Source organism: Balaenoptera musculus, chromosome 5 (assembly GCF_009873245.2).
Source record: "Balaenoptera musculus isolate JJ_BM4_2016_0621 chromosome 5, mBalMus1.pri.v3, whole genome shotgun sequence".
Classification (NCBI taxonomy): domain Eukaryota; kingdom Metazoa; phylum Chordata; class Mammalia; order Artiodactyla; family Balaenopteridae; genus Balaenoptera; species Balaenoptera musculus.
The window spans coordinates 107,156,942-107,184,324 of NC_045789.1; the positions used below are offsets into that span (position 1 = coordinate 107,156,942).

Below are 27,383 nucleotides of genomic sequence, written 5' to 3' on the forward strand. Positions count from 1 at the left end.
TTGACATTTCCACTTGTATATCTGATAGATATGCATATCATGTCCCAAACTAAGCTCCTGACATTGTTTCCAAAATCTGTGCCTCCAAGTATAGTCTTCCAAATCTTCGTTAAGAGCAATCCTATTCTTCCAATTGCTCAGGTAAAAAAAACTGTGGAGGGCTTCCCTGGTGGCGCAGTGGTTGAGAATCTGCCTGCCAATGCAGGGGACACGGGTTCGAGCCCTGGTCTGGGAAGATCCCACATGCCGCGGAGCAACTGGGCCCGTGAACCACAATTACTGAGCCTGCGCGTCTGGAGCCTGTGCTCCGCAACAAGAGAGGCCGCGATAGTGAGAGGCATGCGCACCGCGATGAAGAGTGGCCCCCGCTTGCCGCAACTAGAGAAAGCCCTTGCACAGAAACGAAAACCCAACACAGCCAAAAATAAATAAATAAAAAATAAAAAAAATAAAGGAATTCCTTTAAAAAAAACAAAAAACAAAAAAAACTGTGGAATCATTCTTTTCTCCTCTTTCTTCCACACTGTACATTTGTCACCAGCAGTCCTGCCAGCTCTACCTTCAAAATATATCCAGAATATGAAAACTTCTCACCACTTCTACTGCTAATTTCCTGATTCAAGTCACCATCATCTCTTGCCTAGATTATTACAATAGCCCATGACTAGTCCTCTAGATTCCATCCTTGCCCCTCCTTCGATTTTTCTTACCACAGCAGGCAGAATGATCTTGTTAAAATGTTTAGATAAGAACAAGTAGCTTTCAGTGGCTTTCCACTACCAACAATAAAAGCTGAAGTCCTAACTATGATCTATAACAGCAGCCCCCAACCCTCTTGGCACCAGGGACCGGTTTCATGGAAGACAATGTTTCCACGGATGGCGGTGGGAGGGGAGGAATGGTTCAGGCAGTAATGTGAGCCGCGATGGGGAGTGGCAGATGCAGCTTCGCTTGCTTGCTTGCCCGCCCCGCCGCTCACCTCCTGATGTGCGGCCCGGGTCCCAACAGGCCGGGACCGGACAGGTCCGCGGCCAGGGGGCTGGGGACCCCTGATCTATAAGACTCTGTGTGATCTGGCCCTTCAATTACCTCTTTGACCTTCATCTCCTTGTTCCCTGCGCTCCAGTCACACTGATCTCTTGTCTCCTGGCGGCTCCTTTGGCATCCCTGGCATGCTCACACCTCAGGGCTGTCGCTCTTGCTGCTCTTGCTGTTGCTTCTGTTTGGATTGCTCCTTCCCTCAATTCATTAAGGCATTTATTCAGAAGTCACCTTTTCTGTGAGGCTTTACCTTACTGAAATATTCAATCCCTCCTTCACCTGAGCACTTAAACTCCATGTCCCTGATTTAGCTGTTTTTTGTTTTTTCTTCAGTACTTATCACTACCTAACATACCACAAAGTATATTTATCTTTACTGTCTACCCCCCACTAAAATATAAGTTGAATGATGGCAGAGATTTATGTCTTTTTTTTTTTTTCCATTGATGTAACCAGGGCCTAGGAAAATGTCTGGTACATAATAGGCACTCAAATATTTGTTGAAAGAATGAAATATATAATAAAGATATTTGAAAGGGACAGATTAAAAGATTAAATAGTCACAAGATTACACAATTTATTGACAAGTTTTCAATACATATGAAATAAAGAGAAAATCAGTTAATCTTCCTTGGGGTGTGTGTGTGTGTGTGTGTGTGTGTGTGTGTGTGTGTGTGTGTGTGTGTGTGTGTGTGTGTATCCTTCATATTAAATAGTGGCAAGTATGGAAAAAACATTAAACTTGAAATGTTGAACTATATACCTATACTTTGATAACAATTATGAAAACAGTTATTAGAAATAAGCAAAATGAAGCATATTCTAATAAATATTTGAAAAGTAATAATTCAAGTTGAATAAATTTCTTTAATATAATATATAACAACTCCTAGGTGCTCACCAGCACCAGTCACTGCTTACCAACTAAAGTCAAGTAAATAAATATGTAATATACTCTGTGAGACTGTAATGCCTGTTATTTATTCCTTCTATTATTTCTCCCTATTAAAATTTTAACTGATATTTTCATCTTAAATAATTTCTTAGCATATTGATATATCTTCATAATACAGTCTGATACAAAAAAGACAACAAAATAAGATAATTCTGAATACTAGGGTAGTTTAGGTTTTAATTTAAAAAATAACAAATAATGAAATATTTTCTTACAAATATGAAAAATATATAAAATTAGTCTTATTAAGTTAGAGATATTATTAGCTACTTCCCAATTTAGAGTTGGAAACAAACCCAGTGAAAAGAAATCATACATTCATACATTCTGTTTTCTCCAGATCATGAAATTATATGTTCTTGAATTAGCCTAGTGCTAGTCTGCTGAAAGAGTCAGCTGAGTAAATACTGCCCCCTAGCAATAATCAAGAAAGTATAGTGTTATTTACCATTTCATGAAGTCTTTCTTTATGGTCTGGTAATGTCAAAGTTAGAAACATCAATAGGAAAAACAAAGGCAGGGGCTCATTAACTTGATTTTCAAGAGCAGAAAATTAAGGCTCAAAAACTTACAAATGTATAAAAATGAAAAAGATTAAAAAAGGAAATATTTCTTATAATATAAACTCTAGGTGAATCTTTTGTCAAATGGATTTATTTTCAAACATATTATATGTTCTCTCTAACATACATAGTAATAATAAAAATTAATACAAAAGAGAGTCCCTTCTAATTGACTTTCTTAATCTATTTTTTTATGAACATATTTTCTGTTTACCTCAAGTCAAAAGCATTTTTATATTTAAGTTACTGTAAGCCACATCTGTAAAATGCATGTTGACCATTAGATGGATGCCTTGCAATGATTCTCTGCCTTAGAAAAATGTGCATCTACCCATTCAAGTAAAGGATGCTTGAAAAACAGCAGGTTTTCAAAGCAGTAGACTATCATATATTTTCTTGAAACTTTGAAACTCTGGTTTTGTGATCTGGTAGCTACATATCTCTTCGAACCTTTAGGATTATTGTGAAGATTAGTTAATGGTTCTAAAACACCTGGCAGAAGATGTGGTATATATCATATATCAGCATAGGAAGTACAATTATCATTCTTAATAACAGCCCAGAAGCTTCTACAATAGGAAAGTATTTCAACAACCCAAAATTCGGAGTTAACCTCATGAAGCCATCTAACAAAAGCTACACACGTTTTGGAACCAGGAGATAGGAGTGGAAGGTAAAGAGAAGAGAATCCTGAGCACTGGGAACTGTACATGATGTTTCACAGGTCGAGGTAGACTCAATTAAGGCAAGGCACAGACGAAGAAGGCTAAAGTATTTCCAGTCCTGCTGGCTCTCAGAATCAATATTCCTCAATCCCATGTCAACTACTCTGAGTTCACAAAATTTCAAAAATTCTTACATAAAATCTTTTCCCTCAACTTTTCAAATTCTACAAGATCCTTTATTTTGTCTATATCTGACTCTCTATTGCCTTCTTAACCACATATAAAATAACATGACTTGATAAGAAGGAAAATTCTTGAAAATCAAGAATATGTCCCATAAAACATTTGTATTGTTCCATTGTGTTACTCATTTTCAAAAGACTGTTAGCTTTTTCAACGATGAACAAAGATGATGGCTTATGTTAAACCAGGATAAATTCGGTGGAATGGGAAAGAGTTTCACATAAATAAAAAAACTACATAATACAGGCAAAAGCGGTAATAAACAGCTCTCCTTATTTAACAGTACTCCTGGTCTCCTAACTTCTTATAATCTTGGGGAAACATCTGCAAGTACAAAACCTGCCTTCATAACCAGCAACAAGGGGACAAAAGTCAGGAGGTGAGAATTATAAATCTATATGATAACAGTGATTTACAGAGCAACTCTTTAGAATATTTTAAATAGAAAAAAATTACATTCTGATATTTTTGTGAACCAGTAACCCAGAAACAAAAGATTATCTGTTTCTAATCTTTATCTTAATAAAGCAGCCAATAAATACTGCATTCTTGTAGATAAAACAAAGTAGTATGGAACACAGTGCCTGGCACATTAATGACTGTATTGAATCTATAAGACGTGCTATGTAACACCTTCTGGGAGATGGAAAAGTACCTTAAAAATCAAGCAATAAAAAAGGTTAAAATTTAAAATGTAGTAGCAATCTCACCAACTCGGACAAACAAGAAAGTCTTTATTGTTGTTAGTATCATATTTCCTCCAGCAAAGTGTTCGTTAACTAATGCAGCAAAATAATATATCCATTATAGCTTGTAATATAATGCTTTTCTAAATGTAAATCATATTAACATAACCAAAGAAACAGTGCAACATGAACAGATTCTAATAAGCAAAACAAGAACACCGATAATGGTTAACCCCTTAATACTAACTATGTACCTGGAACTGTGTTAAACGGTTTATATGTATTATCTCATTTAATCATCACAATAATCCTAAGAGGTAAGATTTATTATAATCAACATTAAGAGGACTGTGGATAAGAAAAACTAACTTAAGTGTTTAGCTAGTAAGTTGAAGAGTCCGGATGAGAACCCTGCCCCATTTGACACCAATGTCTGAGTGCTTACCCAAATTGTGGTCACAGACTTCTGGGGATCTTCAAGACCCTTCAGGGGCCCCAAACTTCAAAGCTATTTTTATAACAATACTGAGATGTTTTTGCTCTTTTTTACTATGTTAACATTTGTGCTAATGGTGCAAAAACCACTGGTGAATAAAACTGCTGGCACCGCATCACAAATCAAGGTAGTGGAACAAAAGTATAGAAGTCATATTCTTGTGAAGGAGTAAAAATTATTAATTTTGTTAAATATCTTTTAAAATGTTCCATGAGACAAAATTGGAAGTATGCATAAAGTACTTGCACTGTGCACTGAAGTAAAAGATTGTCTTGAGAGGGAGCTTCAAGATGGCGGAAGACTAAGACGTGGAGATCACCTCCCTCCCCACAAATACATCAGAACTACATCTACATGTGGAACAACTCCTACAGAACACCTACTGAACGCTGGCAGAAGACCTCAGACCTCCCAAAAGGCAAGAAACTCCCCACGTACCTGGGTAGGGCAAAAGAAAAAAGAAACAACAGAGACAAAAGAATAGGGACAGGACCTGCACCTCTGGGAGGGAGCTGTGAAGGAGGAAAGGTTTCCACACACTAGGAAGCCCCTTCAGGGGCGGAGACTGCGGGTGGCAGAAGGGGGGGAGCTTCGGAGCCACGGAGGAAAGCGCAGCAACAGGGGTGCGGAGGGCAAAGCGGAGAGATTCCCGCACAGGGGATCGGTGCCAACCAGCACTCACCAGCCCGAGAGGCTTGTCTGCTCACCCGCTGGGGCGGGCGGGGGCTGGGAGCTGAAGCTCGGGCTTCGGAGGTCGGATCCCAGGGAGAGGACTGGGGTTGGCTATGTGAACACAGCCTGAAGGGGTTAGCGCACCATGGCTAGCCGGGAGGGAGTCTGGGAAAAAGTCTGCAGCTGCCGAAGAGGCAAGAGACTTTTTCTTGCCTCTTTGTTTCCTGGTGCGCGAGGAGAGGGGATTCAGAGCACCGCTTAAAGGAGCTCCAGAGATGGGCGCGAGCCACGGCTATCAGCGCGGAACCCAGAGACAGGCATGAGATGCTAAGGCTGCTGCTGCCGCCACCAAGAAGCCTGTGTGCAAGCACAGGTCACTCTCCACACCGCCCCTCCTGGGAGCCTGTGCAGCCCGCCAATGCCAGGGTCCCATGATCCAGGGACAACTTCCCCGGGGAAAATGCAAGGTGCCTCAGGCTGGTGCAACGTCATGCCGGCCTCTGCCGCTGCAGGCTCACCCCGCACTCCGTACCCCTCCCTACCCGCGGCCTGAGTGAGCCAGAGCCCCCGAAGCAGCTGCTCCTCTAACCCCATCCTGTCTGGGTGGAAACAGATGCCCTCAGGCGACCTACACGCAGAGGCGGGGCCAAATCCAAAACTGAACCCCGGGAGCTGTGCGAACAAAGAAGAGAAAGGGAAATCTCTCCCAGCTGCCTCAGGAGCAGCGGATTAAATCTCCACAATCAACTTGATGTACCCTGCATCTGTGGAATAGCTGAATAGACAACGAATCATCCAAAAATTGAGGAGGTGGACTTTGGGAGCAACAATATATAAATTTTTTTTCCTTTTCCTCTTTTTGTGAGTGTGTATGTGTATGCTTCTCTGTGTGATTTTGTCTGTATAGCTTTGCTTTTACCATTTGTCCTAGGGTTCAGTTTGTCCTTTTTTTATTACTTAAAGTTTTTTTTTAATAATTATTTTTTATTTTAATAACTTTATTTTATTTTATCTTCTTCCTTTCTTCCTTTCTTTTTTTTCTCTCTTTTATGCTGAGCTGTGTGGATGACAGGCTCTTGGTGCTCCAGCCAGGCATCAGGGCTGTGCCTCTGAGGTGGGAGAGCCAAGTTCAGGACACTGGTCCACAACAGGCCTCCCAGCTCAACGTAATATCAAATGGCGCAAATATCCCAGAGATCTCCATCTCAACCCCAAGACCCAGGTCCACTCAACGACGAGCAAGGTACAGGGCTGGACACCCTATGCCAAACAACTAGAAAGACAGGAACACAACCCCATCCATTAGCAGAGAGGCTGCCTAAAATCATAATAAGGCCATAGACCCCCCAAAACATACCACCACAAGTTGACCTGCCCAAGAGAAAGACAAGATCCAGCCTCATCCACCAGAACACAGGCACTACTCCCCTCCACCAGGAAGACTACACAACCCACTGAACCAACCTTAGCCACTGCGGACAGACACCAAAAAAAACCGGGAACTAAGAACCTGCAGCCTGTGAAAAGGAGACCAAAACACAGTAAGTTAAGCAAAATGAGAAGACAGAGAAACACACAGCAGATGAAGGAGCAAGGCAAAAAACACCAGACCTAACAAATGAAGAGGAAATAGGCAGTCTACCTGAAAAAGAATTCAGAATAATGATAGCAAAGATGATCCAAAATCTTGGATATAGAATGGAAAAAATACAAGAAACGTTTAACAAGGACCTAGAAGAACTAAAGAGCAAACAAACAGTGATGAACAACACAATAAATGAAATTAAAAATTCTCTAGAAGGGATCAATAGCAAAATAACTGAGGCAGAAGAGCGGATAAGTGACCTGGAAGATAAAATAGTGGAAATAACTACTGCAGAGCAGAATAAAGAAAAAAGAATGAAAAGAATTGAGGACAGTCTCAGAAACCTCTGGGACAACATTAAACGCACCAACATTGGAATTATAGGGGTCCCAGAAGAAGAAGAGAAAAAGAAAGGGACTGAGAAAATATTTGAAGGGATTATAGTTGAAAACTTCCCTAATATGGGAAAGGAAATAGTTAATCAAGTCCAGGGAGCACAGAGAATTCCATACAAGATAAATCCAAGGAGAAACACGCCAAGACACATATTAATCAAACTCAAAAATTAAACACAAAAAATATTAAAAGCAGCAAGGGAAAAAAAACAAATAACACACAAGGGAATCCCCATAAGGTTAACAGCTTATCTTTCAGCAGAAACTCTGCAAGCCAGAAGGGAGTGGCAGGACATACTTAAAGAGATGAAGGAGAAAAACCTACAACCAAGACTACTCTACCCAGCAAGGATCTCATTCAGATTTGATGGAGAAATTAAAACCTTTACAGACAAGCAAAGGCTAAGAGAATTCAGCACCACCAAACCAGTTTTACTACAAATGCTAAAGGAACTTCTCTAGGCATGAAACACAAGAGAAGGAAAAGACCTACAGTAACAAACCCAAAACAATTAAGAAAATGGTAATAGGAACATACATATCGATAATTACCTGAAATGTAAATAGATTAAATGCTCCAACCAAAATACACAGACTGGCTGAATGGATACATAAACAAGACCCGTATATATGCTATCTACAAGAGACCACCTCAGACCTAGGGACACATACAGACTGAAAGTGAGGGGATGGAAAAAGATATTCTATGCAAATGGAAATCAAAAGAAACCTGGAGTAGCAATTCTCATATCAGACAAAATAGACTTTAAAACAAAGAGTATTACAAGAGACAAAGAAGGACACTACATAATGATCAAGGGATGAATCCAAGAAGATATAACAATTGTTAAGTATTTATACACCCAACATAGGAGAACCTCAATACATAAGGCAAATACTAACAGCCATAAAAGGGGAAATCGACAGCAACACAATCATAGTAGGGGACTTTAACACCCCACTTTCACCAGTGGGCAGAGCATTCAAAATGAAAATAAATAAGGAAACACAAGCTTTAAATGATACATTAAACAAGATGGACTTAATTGATATTTGTAGGACATTCCATCCAAAAACAACAGAATACACATTCTTCTCAAGTGCTCATGGAACATTCTCCAGGATACATCATATCTTGGGTCACAAATCAAGCCTTGGTAAATTTAAGAAAACTGAAATTGTATCAAGCATCTTTTCTGGCCACAATGCTATGAGACTAGATATCAATTACAGGAAAAAATCTGTAAAAAATACAAACACATGTAGGCTAAACAATACACTACTTAATAACTAAGAGATCACTGAAGAAATCAAAGAGGGAATCAAAAAATACCTAGAAACAAATGACAATGAAAACACGACGACCCAAAACCTATGGGATGCAGCAAAAGCAGTTCTAAGAGGGAAGTTTATAGCAATACAATCCTACCTTAAGAAACAAGAAACATCTCAAATAAACAACCTAAACTTACACTTAAAGCAATTAGAGAAAGAACAAAAAAACCCCAAAGTTAGCAGAAGGAAAGAAATCATAAAGATCAGATCAGAAATAAATGAAAAGAAAATGAAGGAAACGATAGCAAAGATCAATAAAACTAAAAGCTGGTTCTTTGAGAAGATAAACAATAGTGATAAACCATTAGCCAGACTCATCAAGAGAAAAAGGGAGAAGACTCAAATCAATAGAATTAGAATGAAAAAGGAGAAGTAACAATTGACACTGCAGAAATACAAAGGATCATGAGAGATTATTACAAGCAACTATATGCCAATGAAATGGACACCCTGGAAGAAATGGACAAATTCTTAGAAATGCACAACCTTCCGAGACTGAACCAGGAAGAAATAGAAAACATGAACAGACCAATCACAAGCACTGAAATTGAAACTGTGATTAAAAATCCTCCAACAAACAAAAGCCCAGGACCAGATGGCTTCGCAGGAGAATTCTATCAAACATTTAGAGAAGAGCTAACACCTATCCTTCTCAAACTCTTCCAAAATATAGCAGAGGGAGGAACACTCCCAAACACATTCTATGAGGCCACAATCACCCTGATACCAAAACTAGACAAAGATGCCACAAAGAAAGAAAACTACAGGCCAATATCACTGATGAACACAGATGCAAAAATCCTCAACAAAATACTAGCAAACAGAATTCAACAGCACATTAAAAGGATCATACACCATGATCAAGTGGGGTTTATCTCAGGAATGCAAGTATTCTTCAATATACGCAAATCAATCAGTGTGATACACCATGTTAACAGATTGAAGGAGAAAAACCATATGATCATCTCAATAGATGCAGAGAAAGCTTTCGACAACATTCAACACCCATGTATGATAAAAGCCCTGCAGAAAGTAGGCATAGAGGGAACTTTCCTCAACATAATAAAGGCCATATATGAGAAACCCACAGTCAACATCGTCCTCAATGGTGAAAAACTGAAACCATTTCCTCTAAGATCAGGAACAAGACAAGGTTGCCCACTCTCACCACTATTATTCAACATAGTTTTGCAAGTTTTATCCACAGCAATCAGAGAAGAAAAAGAAATAAAAGGAATCCAAATCAGAAAAGAAGAAGTAAAGCTGTCACTGTTTGCAGATGACATGATACTATACATAGAGAATCCTAAAGATGCTACCAGAAAACTACTAGAGCTAATCAATGAATTTGGTAAAGTAGCAGGATACAAAATTAATGCACAGAAATCATTTGCATTCCTATACACTAATGATGAAAAATCTGAAATTGAAATTAGGAAAACACTCCCATTTACCACTGCAACAAAAAGAATAAAATATCTAAGAATAAACCTACCTAAGGAGACAAAAGACCTGTATGCAGAAAATTATAAGACACTGATGAAAGAAATTAAAGATGATACAAATAGATGGAGAGATATACCATGTTCTTAGATTGGAATAATCAACATTGTGAAAATGACTATGCTATCCAAAGCAATCTACAGATTCAATGCAGTCCTTATCAAACTACCACTGGCATTTTTCACAGAACTAGAACAAAAAATGTCACAATTTGTATGTAAACACAAAAGACCCCGAATAGCCAAAGCAATCTTGAGAAAGAAAAATGGAGCTGGAGGAATCAGGCTCCCTGACTTCAGACTATACTACAAAGCTACAGTAATCAAGACAGTATGGTACTGGCACAAAAACAGAAATATAGATCAACGGAACAGGATAGAAAGCCTAGAGATAAACCGACGCACATATGGTCACCTTATCTTTGATAAAGGAGGCAAGAATATACAATGGAGAAAAGAGAGTGTCTTCAATAAGTGGTGCTGGGAAAACTGGACAGCTACATGTAAAAGATTAGAACACTCCCTAACACCATACACAAAAATAAACTCAAAATGGATTAAAGACCTAAATGTAAGGCCAGACACTATCAAACTCTTAGAGGAAAACATAGGCAGAACACTCTATGACATAAATCACAGCAAGATCCTTTTTGACCCACCTCCTAGAGAAATGGAAATAAAAACAAAAAAAAAACCCAAATGGGACCTAATGAAACTTAAAAGCTTTTGCACAGCAAAGGAAACCATAAACAAGACGAAAAGACATCCCTCAGGATGGGAGAAAACTTTTGCCAATGAAGCAACTGACAAAGGATTAATCTCCAAAATTTACAAGCAGCTCATGCAGCTCAATATCAATAAAAGAAACAACCCAATCCAAAAATGGGCAGAAGACCTAAATAGACATTTCTCCAAAGAAGATATACAGATTGCCAACAAACACATGAAAGAATGCTCAACATCATTAATCCTTAGAGAAATGCAAATCAAAACTACAATGAGATATCATTTCACACCAGTCAGAATGGCCATCATCATAAAATCTACAAACAGTAAATGCTGGAGAGGGTGTGGAGAAAAGGGAACCCTCTTGCACTGTTGGTGGGAATGTAAATTGATACAGCCACTATGGAGAACAGTATGGAGGTTCCTTAAAATACTAAAAATAGAACCACCATACAACCCATCAATCCCACTACTGGGCATATTCCCTGAAAAAACCATAATTCAAAAAGAGTCATGTAACACAATGTTCATTGCAGCTCTATTTACAATAGCCAGGACATGGAAGCAACCTAAGTGTCTATCAACAGATGAATGGATAAAGAAGATGTGGCACACATATACAATGGAATATTACTCAGCCATAAAAAGAAACGAAATTGAGTTATTTGTAGTGAGGTGGATGGACCTAGAGTCTGTCATACAGAGTGAAGTTAGTCAAGAGAAAAACAAATACCGTATGCTAACACATATATATGGAATCTTAAAAACAAAAAAAAAATGGTCATGAAGAACCTAGGGGCAGGATGGGAATAAAGACACAGACCTACTAGAGAATGGACTTGAGGATACGGGGAGGGGGAAAGGTAAGCTGGGACAAAGTGAGAGAGTGGCAGGGACATATATACACTACTAAACGTAAAAGAGATAGCTAGTGGGAAGCAGCAGCATAGCACAGGGAGATCAGCTCGGTGCTTTGTGACCACCTAGAGGGGTGGGATAGGGAGGGTGCGAGGGAGACGCAAGAGGGAGGGGATATGGGGATATATGTATATGTATAGCTGATTCACTTTGTTATACAGCAGAAACTAACACACCATTGTAAAGCAATTATACTCCAATACAGATGTTTAAAAAAAAAATCTGTTGCTTAGTGTAAAAAAAAAAGATTGTCTTGAGAAAAAAGCACTTGGGCAATCATTTCAGCTATGAGTGAATGTAGGTGTTTTTTTCAAGAAATGCCATTTTTTACTTGTAAGAATGACATAAAAACAATATTTTTTTTCAGGTTTGGATATTTGGCAGATATTTCTCAAAAATGAAGTGAACCTGTCATTTCAAGAAACAATTCTAGCTGTCAGGTGAAGATTAGAATTTTGGAAAACTTGTATCTGCCACTGTTAGCTTGGCAGCTTCCCAATACTTAATGACTTTTTGGATGAGATCAGTGGTGATATTAACGAATGTGATTTTTTTGATATTGTATAATAAAATGTCTCATAGTTGAAAGATCTGCATAATTCAGTGCACCAGTATTTTCTAAATGACCAATGCACAACATTACAAAATCATGTATGGGTAAAAGAGCCATTCAAAGTGCAAGATAGATTGATGAACTTGAATATAAAAGAATCTGAAAAGTTCATTGATATAGTTTTAGATTGTACATTGCAATGAAGCTTTAAGAAACTACCACTGTCTGAAAAGGCCCTTTGCCATAACATGCCCATGTAGGGCCACCAGATTTTCTTCATGTACTTCAACTAAAACAAGGCATTGCAACCGGATTGAATTTAGAAGCAGGTATGAGAATCTAACTTTCCTCTATTAAGTAGAAATTGCAAAAATATAAAACAGTACCACTCCTCCATTATTTTTTGTTTGTTTTGGAAAACAATTATTTTTCAGAAAAATGTTATTTTGTTAACATGCAATGGTTTCATTATTGTCATTTTTAAATAAATAAGTACATAATTTTTAAAATGTCTCAGTAAATACTAAGAGATATAAACCCACATAAAAACTCTTTGGGATACTTGATAATTTTTAAAAACGTGAATGGGTCCTAAGACCAATCAAAAAGTTTGAGAACTGCTGCATCATACCATACATCCTTCTTTTTTTTAAAAAAAATTGAAGTACAGATGATTTACAACATTGTGTTAGTTTTAGATGTACAGGACAGTGATTCAGGTTTGTTTTCTTTTGTTTTCTGTAGAGTACATTCCATTATAGGTTATTACAAGATATTGGGTATAATCCCCTGTTCTATGCAGTAAATTCTGTTGCTTACCTATTTTATGTATAGTAGTTTGTTTCTGTTAATCCCATACCCTTAATTTGTCCCTCCCCTGCTCCCTCTCCCCTTTGGTAACCATAAATTTGTTTTCTATGTCTGTGAGTCTATTTCTGTTCTGTATATAGATTCATTTATATTATTTTTTAGATTCCACATATAAGTGGTATCATATAGTATTTGTCTTTGTCTGACTTATTTCACTAAGCATATACTTCCTTTTACTTGTCTCTCAACCAGTATAAGGATACATTAGATTGAAAACAGAGTGAGGATTTACTAAAGAGGGAAACTTGCTGGATACTTAACTTGTATGTATGTGTTCTTAGCAAGAAGATACCAAAATATTACTTTGTCATTGCCTATGGAATTAATAAGTCTTTGGCTTCTGAGATATGAGTCCTTTCTGAAAGGTAATTAAGCTCTATCGTAAGAAAGAGAGCTCAGTAAGCCTTTTGTATTCAAGGGCTTTAAAGAACCCAAGGTCAGGAGAATGGGGTTAGGACTAAAGTCAGGGAAAACAGCAATAGCCAGACAAATGACACATCCTGGCACTCCACAGATGGATTAGAACAGGTTAGTGGGGACTCTTGTTATGGGAGACTCTAAACAGGGTGCAACTTCCTAATTTACCCTGTAACCACACTTGATAAAAATCTAAAAAGCTCTTTGTCACTAATCTCCTCTTTAGATTAAAACCTAAAATTTCTTTATGTAACAATAACAACATGAAGGCCAGGAATGAATGAAGGAACAAATGAACAAACAAAACAAACAAATAAATACATAAATATTTCTGAGAAATCCTTTCACATTTTTGGTAGTACAAACTCAGCTCAATATAAATTTTGAAAATGACAGTGATAAACTTTTAGGGAGGGAGAAAATCAGTAGTAGTATAAGCATCCATTAAGACTGTAGTTAAATGACAATGGTTTTGCCAGCATACTTGCTTATCACTGAATTTGTTAGCTTTATCTTTAGCAGACAGTAGGTTCAAGAGGCACATATAGTACTGAGATACAGCCCTTATCATTTCTCTTACTGGCCACCGGACAACTTTTCATAATTTGCAGGTTGAATGTTATTTATAGCATTTCAGAAAAATAGTTTCCTTAAGAATGAAGAAGCATACTTTCCTGTTCTCACTTCAAAGGCCTGGTATGTTTTCAGAAGCAGAACATACACCAAGACAGAAATGATAAAAATCACTCTGGCCCCAATTTTGCCAAATACACATTACTCACCCTATTTATATGGAAATCGCATAACTACCATGATATATATAATCTAAGCATCACATCAGTGCACAATATTCCTAACTATTCAAGCTTCAGCAGTACTCAGTATTCAGAGTTCTGTGACCCACGGCAAATGGAAAGGAGCCAGAAATCACAATCTTTCCTGCAATAGGAGTCTGCATTTTAATGATGGAAGATTAATGAGGGCTTACTTTGATAGGATTAGTTATTGAGCAGGAAACTCAGTTTGGGATCTCATTACCAAAGTGTCCACATTTGCCCTTGATGAATCCTAGCCTGTATTGTTGTTGGAGGTGCAGAAAGTCACTTAAGCCATCATCTTTTTTTTTTTTTCTTTAACATCTTTATTGGAGTATAATTGCTTTACAATGGTGTGTTAGTTTCTGCTGTGTAACATAAGCAATCATCTTAAAGGTAGAATGCTGAAGGCAATAATTCGGGGAAAAAAAAAAAAGAAAGCAAGACTGCACATACAAACTAATGACATGTAACTAAAAATATGTGATTATTAATAGAATAAGAAAAATGTTAGAAAAATTCTCCATTTCATCATACCTCTCCCACCACTATTCATTGTCAATAATCTCTACGTTAAAAACATCATATCTGTTTGCAAAATTAAATTTAAAAATAGCCTAAAAAAAAAAAAAATAGCCTCAACATTTTAATGTTATCCCCAAACTTGAGAAACAGGCCAACAAAACACACACAAAAAATCAAGTTTTCAAAAAACAAAAAACAATCTTCCTATTAACATTTTAACTGTGTTAAATATCTTTCCTTTTGCCCTTTCTCTGTGACAAAAGAATAGTCATAGAAAAGGGAATTTCCTCCAGGTTAAGATATATTCTCTTTCCCCTAACTTCTCTTTTGTTAACTCTAGGACTCTCAATAGTGATAGAAGTGTTCCCTAGAGGATGTTTGGAAATACATGTAGAGTCATTTTTCAGAAATAACGTGTAGGCATTTTATTGTCACAATGATTAGGGGATTATTATAGACAATCAGTGGCTGGGGGCCAGGGATGCTCAGTATTTGCCACATACTGGACATTCTCAACCCACAAGGAATTGTCCCCCACCCCATGTGACTTATGAATGTCTCATAAAACTAATCACACTATATATATGAATCAATATTACTTTCGCATTACTAGTATTGAAGCTTTTACAAGAAGTTATACAAAAATACCCCAGTAATTATAGGAGAGGGTCATAATGGAGAGGGAAGCTAAATAGAATAAAGATATTGTATCAAAATTATTGAATTATTAAATAATTAACTCACCTTATATAGCAGCACATTTAACAAACACTAAAGTACCCTCCGCTAAGATTTAACAAACATTAACTAACATTTTGTCACAAATGCTTTGAAAAATTTTTAAAGCAAAATAGTACATTATAGATTCCAATATAATGGAAAGCCCCTTTCTACCATTCCTCAATTCTAATTCTCGCTTCTTTAAATATTATGTTTTGTACTTTCTATAACTTCTGTAAGAATTCCTTCCTAGATGGAAATTATAAATACGACATTCCATATGTATGTCTTCTAGGCAAGCTAGAACTTATTTTCATGTATGGTGAGAGGTTGGCTTTGATTCCCACCTCTCTCCATATAGTTACCCAATTGCATCAGGGCCATTTATTGAATAATCTTTTCAAATTGACTTATAGAGCCATTTGTGTCATATACCAAATTCCATATCTGGATGAGTTTATTTTGTGCTTTCTGTTTTACTAGTTTATATTAATATCACTGCATTAGTTTTCTTTTGGTTAATATTTGCCTCATATTTTTTTAATCTCCTTTTTGACCAATATCCTTAAATTTTTACATTTGTCTCTCATAAATAGCATATAGATGGATTTTTAAAAATATCTAAAAATTTCCTTTATTAGGTAATCTACTTAGCTTACCCTGTTTCTGTGTTTTCTCTATGTTTTTAAAGGGGTGGATGACTTTCCTTTGTTCCACACTCCCCCATTCCATTTAAAAGTTATACATTTTCTTTCTATTCTTTTAGTGAGTACCATTAAAATTTTAATATGCATTCCTGTACTTCTACATTTCTTGTGAGCAGAGACACTAACTGCCCTTTGTTCTGCAGTATAGTTTCAACGATGTTTGTATAAAAATAGCCTTAGTAAATAGAGATAGAGTCTCCTTTTGCAGCAACAGACAGGTTTTCTTATAGCCTCAGAGAAAAAGATAGCCTCTCTCTCTCTCTCTCTCTTTCTTTCTTTCTCTCTCCAGAGTAAAGGGAAGATATGTTTACTATCCATTAAAAAAAAAAAATCAAGTTCCCTAAACTCGGAGTTCCTCTCCTATAACGCAATCCACTGCATTATGCAGGTATCATCTGGATCCTCTGTGTCGTCTCTATGGGATTTGGAAGCAAGGGAAATCAAGACAAATATGCTAATGCTCATGCTGCTTGCTGTGCTGTGAGTGAGAAAGTCCTTTGTCTCTGACACAGGAGTCTTGGATTTTCTGCCAATACCCATGAAACAGTACCAGGCTCATTTATTAGCTTTTGAGTAGGGTAAAATCAAATCCCAGATCTGAAAGGATGCCTGACTTGATGTCTAAATATAAAGAGCATATTTACTTTCCCCTCAAATGATACAGAATCATTAGAACACTTTTAAGTTGAAATCCCACTGACTCTTACCTTTCATGTTATTGTTATCTAGAATTTTACTTCCATCATGCTATTAGCCTTTCCCAAATTGATTTTACATATAAATATTTAATAGTCATTGTTTAATTAGATTGCAAACTTGTGAGGATTAGAGGAGTACTTAAAGATGGTTAGAGCAGTGCTTAGTGCACAGTAAGCACTTAATATATGTCCACGTTATTTTTTAACAATGTTTTTTGCTTGCCTCTTCTCATATACCATACACTTTCACAGTTTAATTTTTCTGATTAAGCCAAGATAAGTTATTTTTCCATATGTGATTTTTAATACTATCTATGTTCATGAATATGTCTAAGGATTTTATCAGACTATCTTTATAATTCCATACATATTTTTCTACATAAATGATTCTTCTCAATCTAAAACTCTGACTAAATCAGTGTAGTTTTCTGTTTAGTCACTGAGCACAATTAGGTGTTTTCAAGGGAAGTTTTTAAAAAGAATTATCCTTTTTTTTAAGTCTATATCATAGTATTTTTTCCCTCAGAACCCTAAAACAATTACCAACTCGGCAATCAGTTCCTTTATAATTTCTTCAACTCTAGCCATAAGATTTAATCTAGTATTGTCTTATGCCATATCTCACATTTATAATGTGAAGCAGGAAAGGTAGGGTTATGTAAAGATGAATACTTAATATGATAATATATATACTTGTTAATTTTTTACAAACTTTTCTATCTCTATATATAATTATAGGGCTTGATCTTATTTTATTTGTTTTATAATATGTATATATAATTTTTGGAGCCCTCATTGAGCAAACCATGTACTCAAATGAAAGGTATTTCTCCATAGGCCTAGAAGCAAATACCACTGTATATATGAAGGATGGCTACTTTAGGCCTGATGATGACATCACAGAATTACAGCGCAACACACAGAGCAATGAACTAGAATTAGTACACCTATGTTTTAGTCTCTGTTCTCCCACTGGAAGATGAACCAGACTAGGGGCAGACAGCTGTCAAATGACATCAGTTAAAGTTTTATGTTCTAAGACTATTTAGTTTTGTTACCTTCTCAAACGCTAAATTTCTTATCTATTAACTGCTGAAATTACTTGCTTCATACACCTTACAGATTTGTCTTGAGAATCAAATGAAATGTTTGTGAAAGTATTTTTAAACTTCAAAGCACCCTGCAAGTATTTATACTGTAAGTGTTACTGTTAACACTTTAAATGCATTAGTGTAGTGTTAATATAAACATTTTTCACCCCTAGTCTTACCATCAACATACGGGTTTCTGGATATAAGCCTTAAGAGGAAAGGTATGATCAGGAAACAAAGAAGGTTAAGATGGAATAAGGAGATTGTTATCTCAAAAAGGTTCTTTTTTGTTTTGTTTTGTTTTACGAAGTCCTATGATACTGTACTCCAACTGTCTTTTAAAAGAGGTTTGAGTCCGTGTCACATACTACATGTGAGTAATAGGCTAAGCTACACCTTGGCTAACCTTTGACAGTCAGCTCTGACTTTCGGTTTGATAAGGAACCCAAGAAGCTAATGAAGTAAGCCAAAATCTGGCAAAGTTTCCAAGGTAATGTATCAAGCAAAACACAGAAGCAGTTACTTAAGAATTTACTAAGTTCAAATTTGCTACTTCTTCAAAAACAGGCCTGAATATCAAAAAATCCAAGTGAAAACTGTTAACATCACAGTTTAATACAACACTCACACTACCGGGTTTTTAAAAATAATTTGATAGTATCAAGAAAAATAAGATACTTCTCCTTTACTTAAAGTGAGAATATGGAAGGTAACCACACAAACTTTATAACAAAAGACTATAATTAGTAGCAGGAACTTGTTTAGATACATGGACTTCTTAGGACAACAAAACTTTAAAAACAGTACTTTGTTGTGCTGCCAATTTCTGCTTTATTTTTTTACCTCATTTCTATTAATGCAACAAGTACTTACATCTGGAATAAATCCAATTTCATTGAGATGATTGCTTAGCTCTGGATCATGGAATGCAATCATCTGAGAGAATACAGTCAGATACTCTGAAATGACAATAAAGTTTAAGACAATCATTTTTTTTTTACATAGTACTTCAAATAAAGACATTAAATCCACATAAATTACAGTTTTATTTACATTTTGAATGAGATTTGGCTTCTCCATGAAGAGAACATACTTTATTTTGTTTTGTTACTACTTCAAACATGGCTAATTATTAAACAAACAAAGCTTTTCATTAAAAGCTATGCCACAGCTTATTTTCTACCTTCAGAGCTGTCACTTCATTTCCTGAATCACAAATTATTCACATGATGAATGATTTTTTCTTATTAAATTCAACAAAATCATTTTGTCTAGTGATATTCAATCTGTCTTGCATTTATTAATTGTTCAGAAAGTATAACAGATACTTAAATAAGGAACAACACAGTCACAAATAGAATAATTACACCTCAAATTTGTTTACATATACAGATACATGCATTTGTTCCAGTAAAGTGAAGACCCAGGACAGATCCTAAGGCCCAGGGAACTTCTGGGTTTAACTTTTCTTTAACTTCTTTTTTTCTCCTTCCAATTAGCAATGGTATGTTTATAGTCCTAATTTACGTAGAAGCCAGAGGTATGCAACATCAACAATCATAAGCATTCAACTTTATGTTGATGAAACCATATAGTTACTAACTTTAAAAAGCACACTTCATTTTAAACTAGAAAATCATGCCTCAGGCAATTGTCCACAGCTATGCTCCAGTTTATTAACTATCTTTCTTATCTGAGCCTGATAAAAGATAATTACTATGTAGGATTACATGGCTAATTAAGGATCTACTGAAGAAACCTAATCCATCATGAAAACATTTTCCTTGTATTCTGCCAAACACTTATGGTTGGATTTATATATGTGTTATAACTGCATACATATATATACACACACACATACATATATAAATACACACAAATATATATGTGTATATATATATATAAAGTACACACATAAATATGTGTATACACTTATTTTGCATATTATTGTATACCATATATGTAAATATAAATTACAAGGCTGGCAAAAGTTTTGGTTGCTCAGGATAAGCTCTGGAATGAGATACAGTGTGGTTTGTTACATTCAGAAAAATTTCTTTAAGGGGGAGATATGACAGAACTGATGATATCAGCACTATGTCAAATTTCAAGTTATTTCAAAAATGAATTTAAAAGTTCCTTAGAGCAAATTAAAAAAAACTGAAATGCATATATCCTTTGATTTATAAACCAACCTGAGAGAATTTAAGAGGAGCTACAGAAAAACAGACTGGTAGTCAAAATAAAAGATCCCATGGATATTACTGCTGACTCTTTTAAAATATTCATAAAATACTCTAATTGTGATTTATAATAATGAAGATTTGCCTCTAGAGCTATAATAACCCCCAAAACAGTATTTTCTAACTGATAGGTGACCTATGTAAGGATAAATGTTATTCTTAAAAAAAACCCAAGGTATTTATGAAATTTCCTCTTAAACTTCAAGTGAGGTTTAATGTTGTACTTTTGCACACAATCATGTCTTATATAAATTTCTGTTTTACTGAAACTTTATACTTTTTAATTTTTCGCAATGAGATATAAAATGAAAATAGTCTTTTTCCCTTCTAATCCCACCATATTAAAAATTCTTATTCCTCTCCTATAGAATAGTTTTTTAAATTTATCATATACTTTTAAATGACAATTCTCAAAGAATTCAGTGTAAGGATTTTATACGACACTATCATATTTCTGTGCAGCTGTTTATAAATAAGCTATCTGTTTTCAAAAAAATTTTCATAAAAGAGATACAGAGATGAAATTTTATTAAGTCCCACACATGGATAGCCTTATTTTTTCCTTTTCGACCAGTGTTTCTGCTTTCATTCTCTTAGCAGGGGTAAGGAGAAGATGAAGGATAATGGGCAACAGATTTAAAGCAAAAGGTGTCCTCTGCTCACAAACCAAAAATGGCATTCTCAATTCTGTAACTATTTGTAATTTTCCATCAGGCTGCTAGTTTATCCTGAAGATGGAACTATAGATAAATATGCAGAGAGTCATAAATCTCTTGTCAACTAAAATGTGCACAAACTAAATCATTTGGTGACATTAGACTCACGGCACCCAAAAGAAGTCAAAGTTATTTTACTGCAAATGAACCCAAATTAGATTATTTCCCATTATGAAGTTTGCCAGCTATAAAATTTGGCTTACTGTCTAAAGCCACAAGAATAAGCACCAACCTTTATGTCTAAATGGGAAGAGGGGGTTTCAAAAGAAGAGAAAGGAAAGAGAAAGGTAATTTTTAGGGCTATATTTGTGAATCATTTTATTTTTTGCTCAGATACCCAGCTCTAGTAAAAAAAAATCTACAAGCAGCTTACTTAATAGATCTTGGAATATTTCTAGGAATGGTAGAACATTTTCTGTCTCAGGAAATACCTCCTTAGTCACATGATGCAAGACATTCTTGAAAATGCTCAATGTATTTCCTACTGTCTTCCAATATCCTATCATTAAAGTCATCCATGACAAAGATGTGCATTAAACTGGAAATATGCAATGTACTGTTTTTCCAAATATATAACCTTTAGAGTGAAGTTGCATACTCTCCTTCTCTCTTTGCTAATGTTGGATGAGAAAGGAGATTTATATTATATTCCCATTTGACAACTGGACTTCAGACTTTGATGCCTGTCTTCCTTTGTCCCCCTAAAAGACTTATTGAATGTCTGTGTGTAGTGGGACCATACATCCTAGTTTACCTGGGAGAGTCCCAGCTGCCAACGGTAGACTCAGTGTCTGGTGCATTTACTGCCCCTTCAACCCTCAAAAATATCACTATTTAGTTATGTATTCATCCTAGCTATGTGTGGCACTACATTAAATGTTAGGGACATTACAGTGAAGAAGATACTGCCCTTGCCCTCAAAGGATTTATAAACATATACAAGTAAACAAAAAATTGGAGAAATTTTCCCAATTTTATTTCCCAAGTTTATATGGTACTTCCCTCTATCTTTCCCTTTCTGACTTCCACATCTTCTAATGGTTCAAGTGTGACTATGCCTTGGTTTTATAAACAGTGTAACAATATGCTGAATGTTGTGGTGAAATTCCAGTGGCCGTTTTGGTGAACACCACACATAGTACAGTGACTTCAAACAACAGTTTAAATGTTTTATAGGCCAGTTTTCTGGGTTGTTTCTTTCTGAAGTGCAAAATGACATTAAGGTATAGTTGGATCTTCCATGAAGGATTAGTTTCCACCCTTAATAACTAAGTGGCTGCCTCTCCTCACCGGCCTGAACCTGCCTTTTTTTCTCTTCAATACCTTAAAGTATGTCTGTCTTGCAAGTTATAACCCTGTTTTCCAATATCACTGAAACTCTAATCAATCTATCCCTTTCAAATCCCTCCATTTTCTTCAATCCAATTGGCACTCTAAGGTTCTGAATCTAAGAGTAATTTTAATAATCATAGATAATCTTAGGGGGCCAACCCTGAGTTGTTTAATCAGTATATTATTTTTTAAAGTTCCTATGTGTTGGTACTTTATCAACTCGATGGTAAATTTGCTGGGGACAATTTGATAGTGCCAAAAATGATTATGAATATTAAGTTCAGCAGAAGTAATTAAATGTATTATCTTCTTAAAAATATCTGCAGATAGTAAGTTAATAGAACCATGGTTAAAAACCAAAACAGAACAGGACATCTTGACTAAATAGATAATTTTTCTCTCTTCTGTAAGAGGCAAAGCATTGAGTCTTAGAAGCATATAAATACTCTATTTTATGAAAAACTTTAAAATAAAGAAGTTTAAAGTTCTATTAGAGTATAATTATAAAAACACATTTTGGGACTTCCCTGGTGGCGCAGTGGTTAAGAATCCACCTGCCAGTGCAGGGGACATGGGTTCGAGCCCTGGTCCAGGAAGATCCCACATGCCGTGGAGCAACTAAGCCCATGTACCACAACTGGTGAGCCTGTGCTCTAGAGCCCGCAAGCCACAACTACTGAGCCCATGTGCCACAACTACTGAAGCCCAAGCGCCTACAGCCTGTGCTCTGCAACAAGAGAAGCCACCGCAATGAGAAGCCCGCACACCGCATCGAAGAGTAGCCCCTGCTTGCCTCAACTAGAGAAAGCCTGCGGGCAGCAACAAAGACCCAACACAGCCAAAAACAAATAATAAATAAATTTATAAAAAAAAAAACAAAAAAAACACACATGTTTTCAAAGAAGATTTAATGTTGCTATTGAATATAGAAACTTTTCATCTCAGTAGAGACAATTAAATGACTAAATGAATATGCAGTATTACAATTAGCTGTTGAATTGATTGGTTTCATATGACACAGGAGTTTTCCAAAACTATGGGAAACAAAGTGTGTACGTGGTATTTATGCTAATCAAAATCAATGTTATTTTGAAGTTTAAAGCTTAAAACACCATAAAACACAGGGGGACAGGAGGACAATCAAAGAGGGAAACCAATAAAATGAGAACTGAGTATTTCTAATTCCAAACCTAAAATACACATTTTGAAGAAGAATAAATCATTGCTCTTCCATAAACTTTGGCAACCAATAATCACTGTACTGTTTCAGCTCATTCTTTAGCTCTCCATCCCTCTTTCTCTGGCTCCATGGACCAGATTTGACTACTGGCTGTTTTATCAATCCATTTTGCTCTTTTTTTTTTTTTAAATTATTTATTTATTTATGGCTGTGTTGGGTCTTCGTTTCTGTGCGAGGGCTTTCTCCAGTTGCGGCAAGTGGGGGCCACTCTTCATCGCGGTGCGCGGGCCTCTCACTATCGCGGCCTCTCTTGTTGCGGAGCACAGGCTCCAGACGCGCAGGCTCAGCAATTGTGGCTCACGGGCCTAGCTGCTCTGCGGCATGTGGAATCTTCCCAGACCAGGGCTCGAACCCGTGTCCCCTGCATTGGCAGGCAGATTCTCAACCACTGCGCCACCAGGGAAGCCCATTTTGCACTTTTTTTATCTCAGTTCTTTTCATTGTCCTCTGTCTTCAGAATGTCTTTCTCCCTTTCACCAAACAAATTCCTACTCAAATTTCAAGTTCGTCAATAAGTATCCTGTCTCTTATGAAACCTTTCCAGACATGCCATTTCTTTCCTTTGCCACCAAAAACAAAGTTAAAAAATCAAAATAACCTCACCTCACTTCTTCCTCTGGGCTAACATAGTAATATGTATACTTATTTCATTGACTTATAATTAGTTATTTTCACATTTATTTCCTATATTTGGCTATGAAATCCCTTGGAAAAAGACTGAATGTTAAAGTACATTACTGATTAATCAAACTAAATATGAGTCTTTTTGGCCTTTCTGACCAATCTCTCCAAATTTGTGCTGTGTACACTGTGGTTTCTCTTGTATTTCCATATATGAAATAAGATATGGTCTTGCTTATTTCTATAATAAGCCTTTTCAAAGTGTATTAAAGAAGTTCATAGTTAAAAAGTATGAAAACTTATCTTTTTCAACACATATCTATTTGAAATATGAAACAATTTGTGGAGAAATGAAACTTTTTAGAGGTTAAAACAGGAATCTCTACCGAACCAATACAGAAGTTAATGTAATGGAAGCTATCTAATATGGCCCTGTAAGAGCTGGCCATCTAGTGAGGCACCATCCAGCCATCTCATAAATAACATAACCAACTCATTTTGTAAGTCCTATTCTAATTGTTTTTCTGAGAATTCTCCAAATAGCTTCATCTTTCCTAAAGCACAGGAATCTAGCTAAGCACTATGCTTGTAGAGGCCTGACAAATTTGGAAAAAGATTATTTCCAGGCTTTCATATATGAAAGTTCACTTAACACTACAGGTTCATGCTTGTTTTTCCAAAAAAAAAAAAAAAAAAAGAGCTAAGACCATTTTATTTATTGTGGTCTATATTAAAGGCAATGATTCCATCAGACAAAAAGGGTGCATATATTTTTCCTTTTAAATGTATCTTTTATACATTAGAGCTGTGGCTATGTATCATGTAGCATGCTATTACTCTTTATTTCAAAGTAATTTAAGGTGAGACATAGAAAGTGGATTCTGGTAAGATATGCTTAGGAGTGTTTTGCTCAAATGTTTTATTACAGTCAAAATTATTTGAAAAGCACATTTAATATATTACAGACATTTCACTGTAAACATGATCCTTGTAAAAGTTATATGGAATATTTTATAATGTGGTATATATTATAAATAAACACTATAAACTGTATTATTAAGAAAAATACAAATAAGCCCTATGGCATTTTTTTTAAAAACCAAACTTGAGTTTAAAATTTTGACTGTTCTGTCTATAAAAATTGAAGAATACATTGAATAAAAAGATACAGTATTATTCTAATAATTGTCTTGCTAAAAATGTCTTTTTTATGTATTGTGAGTCTTAAAATTTCTAATGACATTTCATTGACTCCATACATTTAACCTACAAACTACAAATACTAACTCTGAATCACAGCAAATGGGAAGAGAATTTGATTTATTCAACGCTTATGGAGAAAACAGAAGTGCTGTTGAATCCTTTTTTTTTTTTTGAATTTTTGAATTTTATTTTATTTTTTTATGCAGCAGGTTCTTATTAGTCATCAATTTTACACACATCAGTGTATACATGTTAATCCCAATCGCCCAATTCAGCACACCACCATCCCCACCCCACCACGGTTTTCCCCCCCTTAGCGTCCATACGTTTGTTCTCTACATCTGTATCTCAACTTCTGCCCTGTAAACCGGTTCATCTGTACCATTTTTCTAGGTTCCACATACCTGTCTTAATATACGATATTTGTTTTTCTCTTTCTGACTTAATTCACTCTGTATGACAGTTTCTAGATCCATCCACGTCTCAACAAATGACTCAATTTCGTTCCATTTCACGGCTGAGTAATATTCCATTGTATATATGTACCACCTCTTCTTTAGCCATTCGTCTGTCAATGGGCATTTAGGTTGCTTCCATGACCTGGCTATTGTAAATAGTGCTGCACTGAACATTGGGGTGCATGTGTTGTTTTGAATTATGGTTTTCTCTGGGTATATGCCCAGTAGTGGGATTGCTGGATTGTATGGTAATTCTATTTTTAGTTTTTTAAGCAACCTCCATACTGTTCTCCATAGTGGCTGTATCAGTTTACATTCCCACCAACAGTGCAAGAGGGTTCCCTTTTCTCCACACCCTCTCCAGCATTTGTTGTTTGTAGATTCTCTGATGATGCCCATTCTGACTGGTTTGAGGTGATACCTCATTGTAGTTTTGATTTGCATTTCTCTAATAATTAGTGATGTTGAGCAGCTTTTCATGTGCTTCTTGGCCATCTGTATGTCTTCTTGGGAGAAATGCCTATTTAGTTCTTCTGCCCGTTTTTGGATTGGGCTGTTTGTTTTTTTAATATTGAGCTGCATGAGCTGTTTATATATTTTGGAGATTAATCCTTTGTCTGTTGATTTGTTTGCAAATATTTTCTCCCATTCTGAGGGTTGTCTTTTCGTCTTGTTTATGGTTTCCTTTGCTGTGCAAAAGCTTTGAAGTTTCATTAGGTCCCATTTGTTTATTTTTGTTTTTATTTCCATTACTCTAGGAGGTGGATCAAAAAAGATCTTGCTGTGATTCATCTCAAAGAGTGTTCTTCCAATGTTTTCCTCTAAGAGTTTTATAGTGTCCGGTCTTACATTTAGGTCTCGAATCCATTTTGAGTTTATTTTTGTGTATGGTGTTAGGGAATGTTCTAATTTCATTCTTTTACATGTAGCTCTCCAGTTTTCCCAATAAATTACCACTTATTGAAGAGACTGTCTTTTCTCCATTGTATATCCTTGCCTCCTTTATCATAGATTAGTTGACCATAGGTGCGTGGCTTTATCTCTGGGCTTTCTATCTTGTTCCATTGATCTATGTTTCTGTTTTTGTGCCAGTACCATATTGTCTTGATTACTGTAGCTTTGTAGTATGGTCTGAAGTCAGGGAGTCTGATTCCGCCAGTTCCGTCTTTTTCCCTCAAGACTGCTTTGGCTATTCGGGGTCTTTTGTGTCTCCATATAAATTTTAAGATTTTTTGTTCTAGTTCTGTAAAAAATGCCATTGGTAATTTGCTAGGGATTGCACTGAATATGTAGATTGCTTTGGGTAGTATAGTCATTTTCACAATATTGATTCTTCCAATCCAAGAACATGGTATATCTCTCCATCTGTTGGTATCATCTTTAATTTCTTTC

At 36.0% G+C, this 27,383-nt stretch overlaps 1 protein-coding gene across 8 annotated transcripts in view; it reads right to left on the reverse strand.

Moving 5' to 3' along the window:
* TBCK (TBC1 domain containing kinase) overlaps nt 1-27,383 on the reverse strand; it is a 249,778-nt gene that overhangs the window by 129,263 nt on the left and 93,132 nt on the right. For all 8 annotated transcript variants that reach the window (XR_005019963.1, XM_036852717.1, XM_036852718.1 and 5 more), the window contains one exon: nt 19,052-19,137. Coding sequence is in view for 7 of the 8 variants with exons in the window: in XM_036852717.1 (XP_036708612.1) it covers nt 19,052-19,137 (86 nt within the window). In the remaining variant the exon portion in view is untranslated. The remainder of the gene's footprint in view (nt 1-19,051; nt 19,138-27,383) is intronic.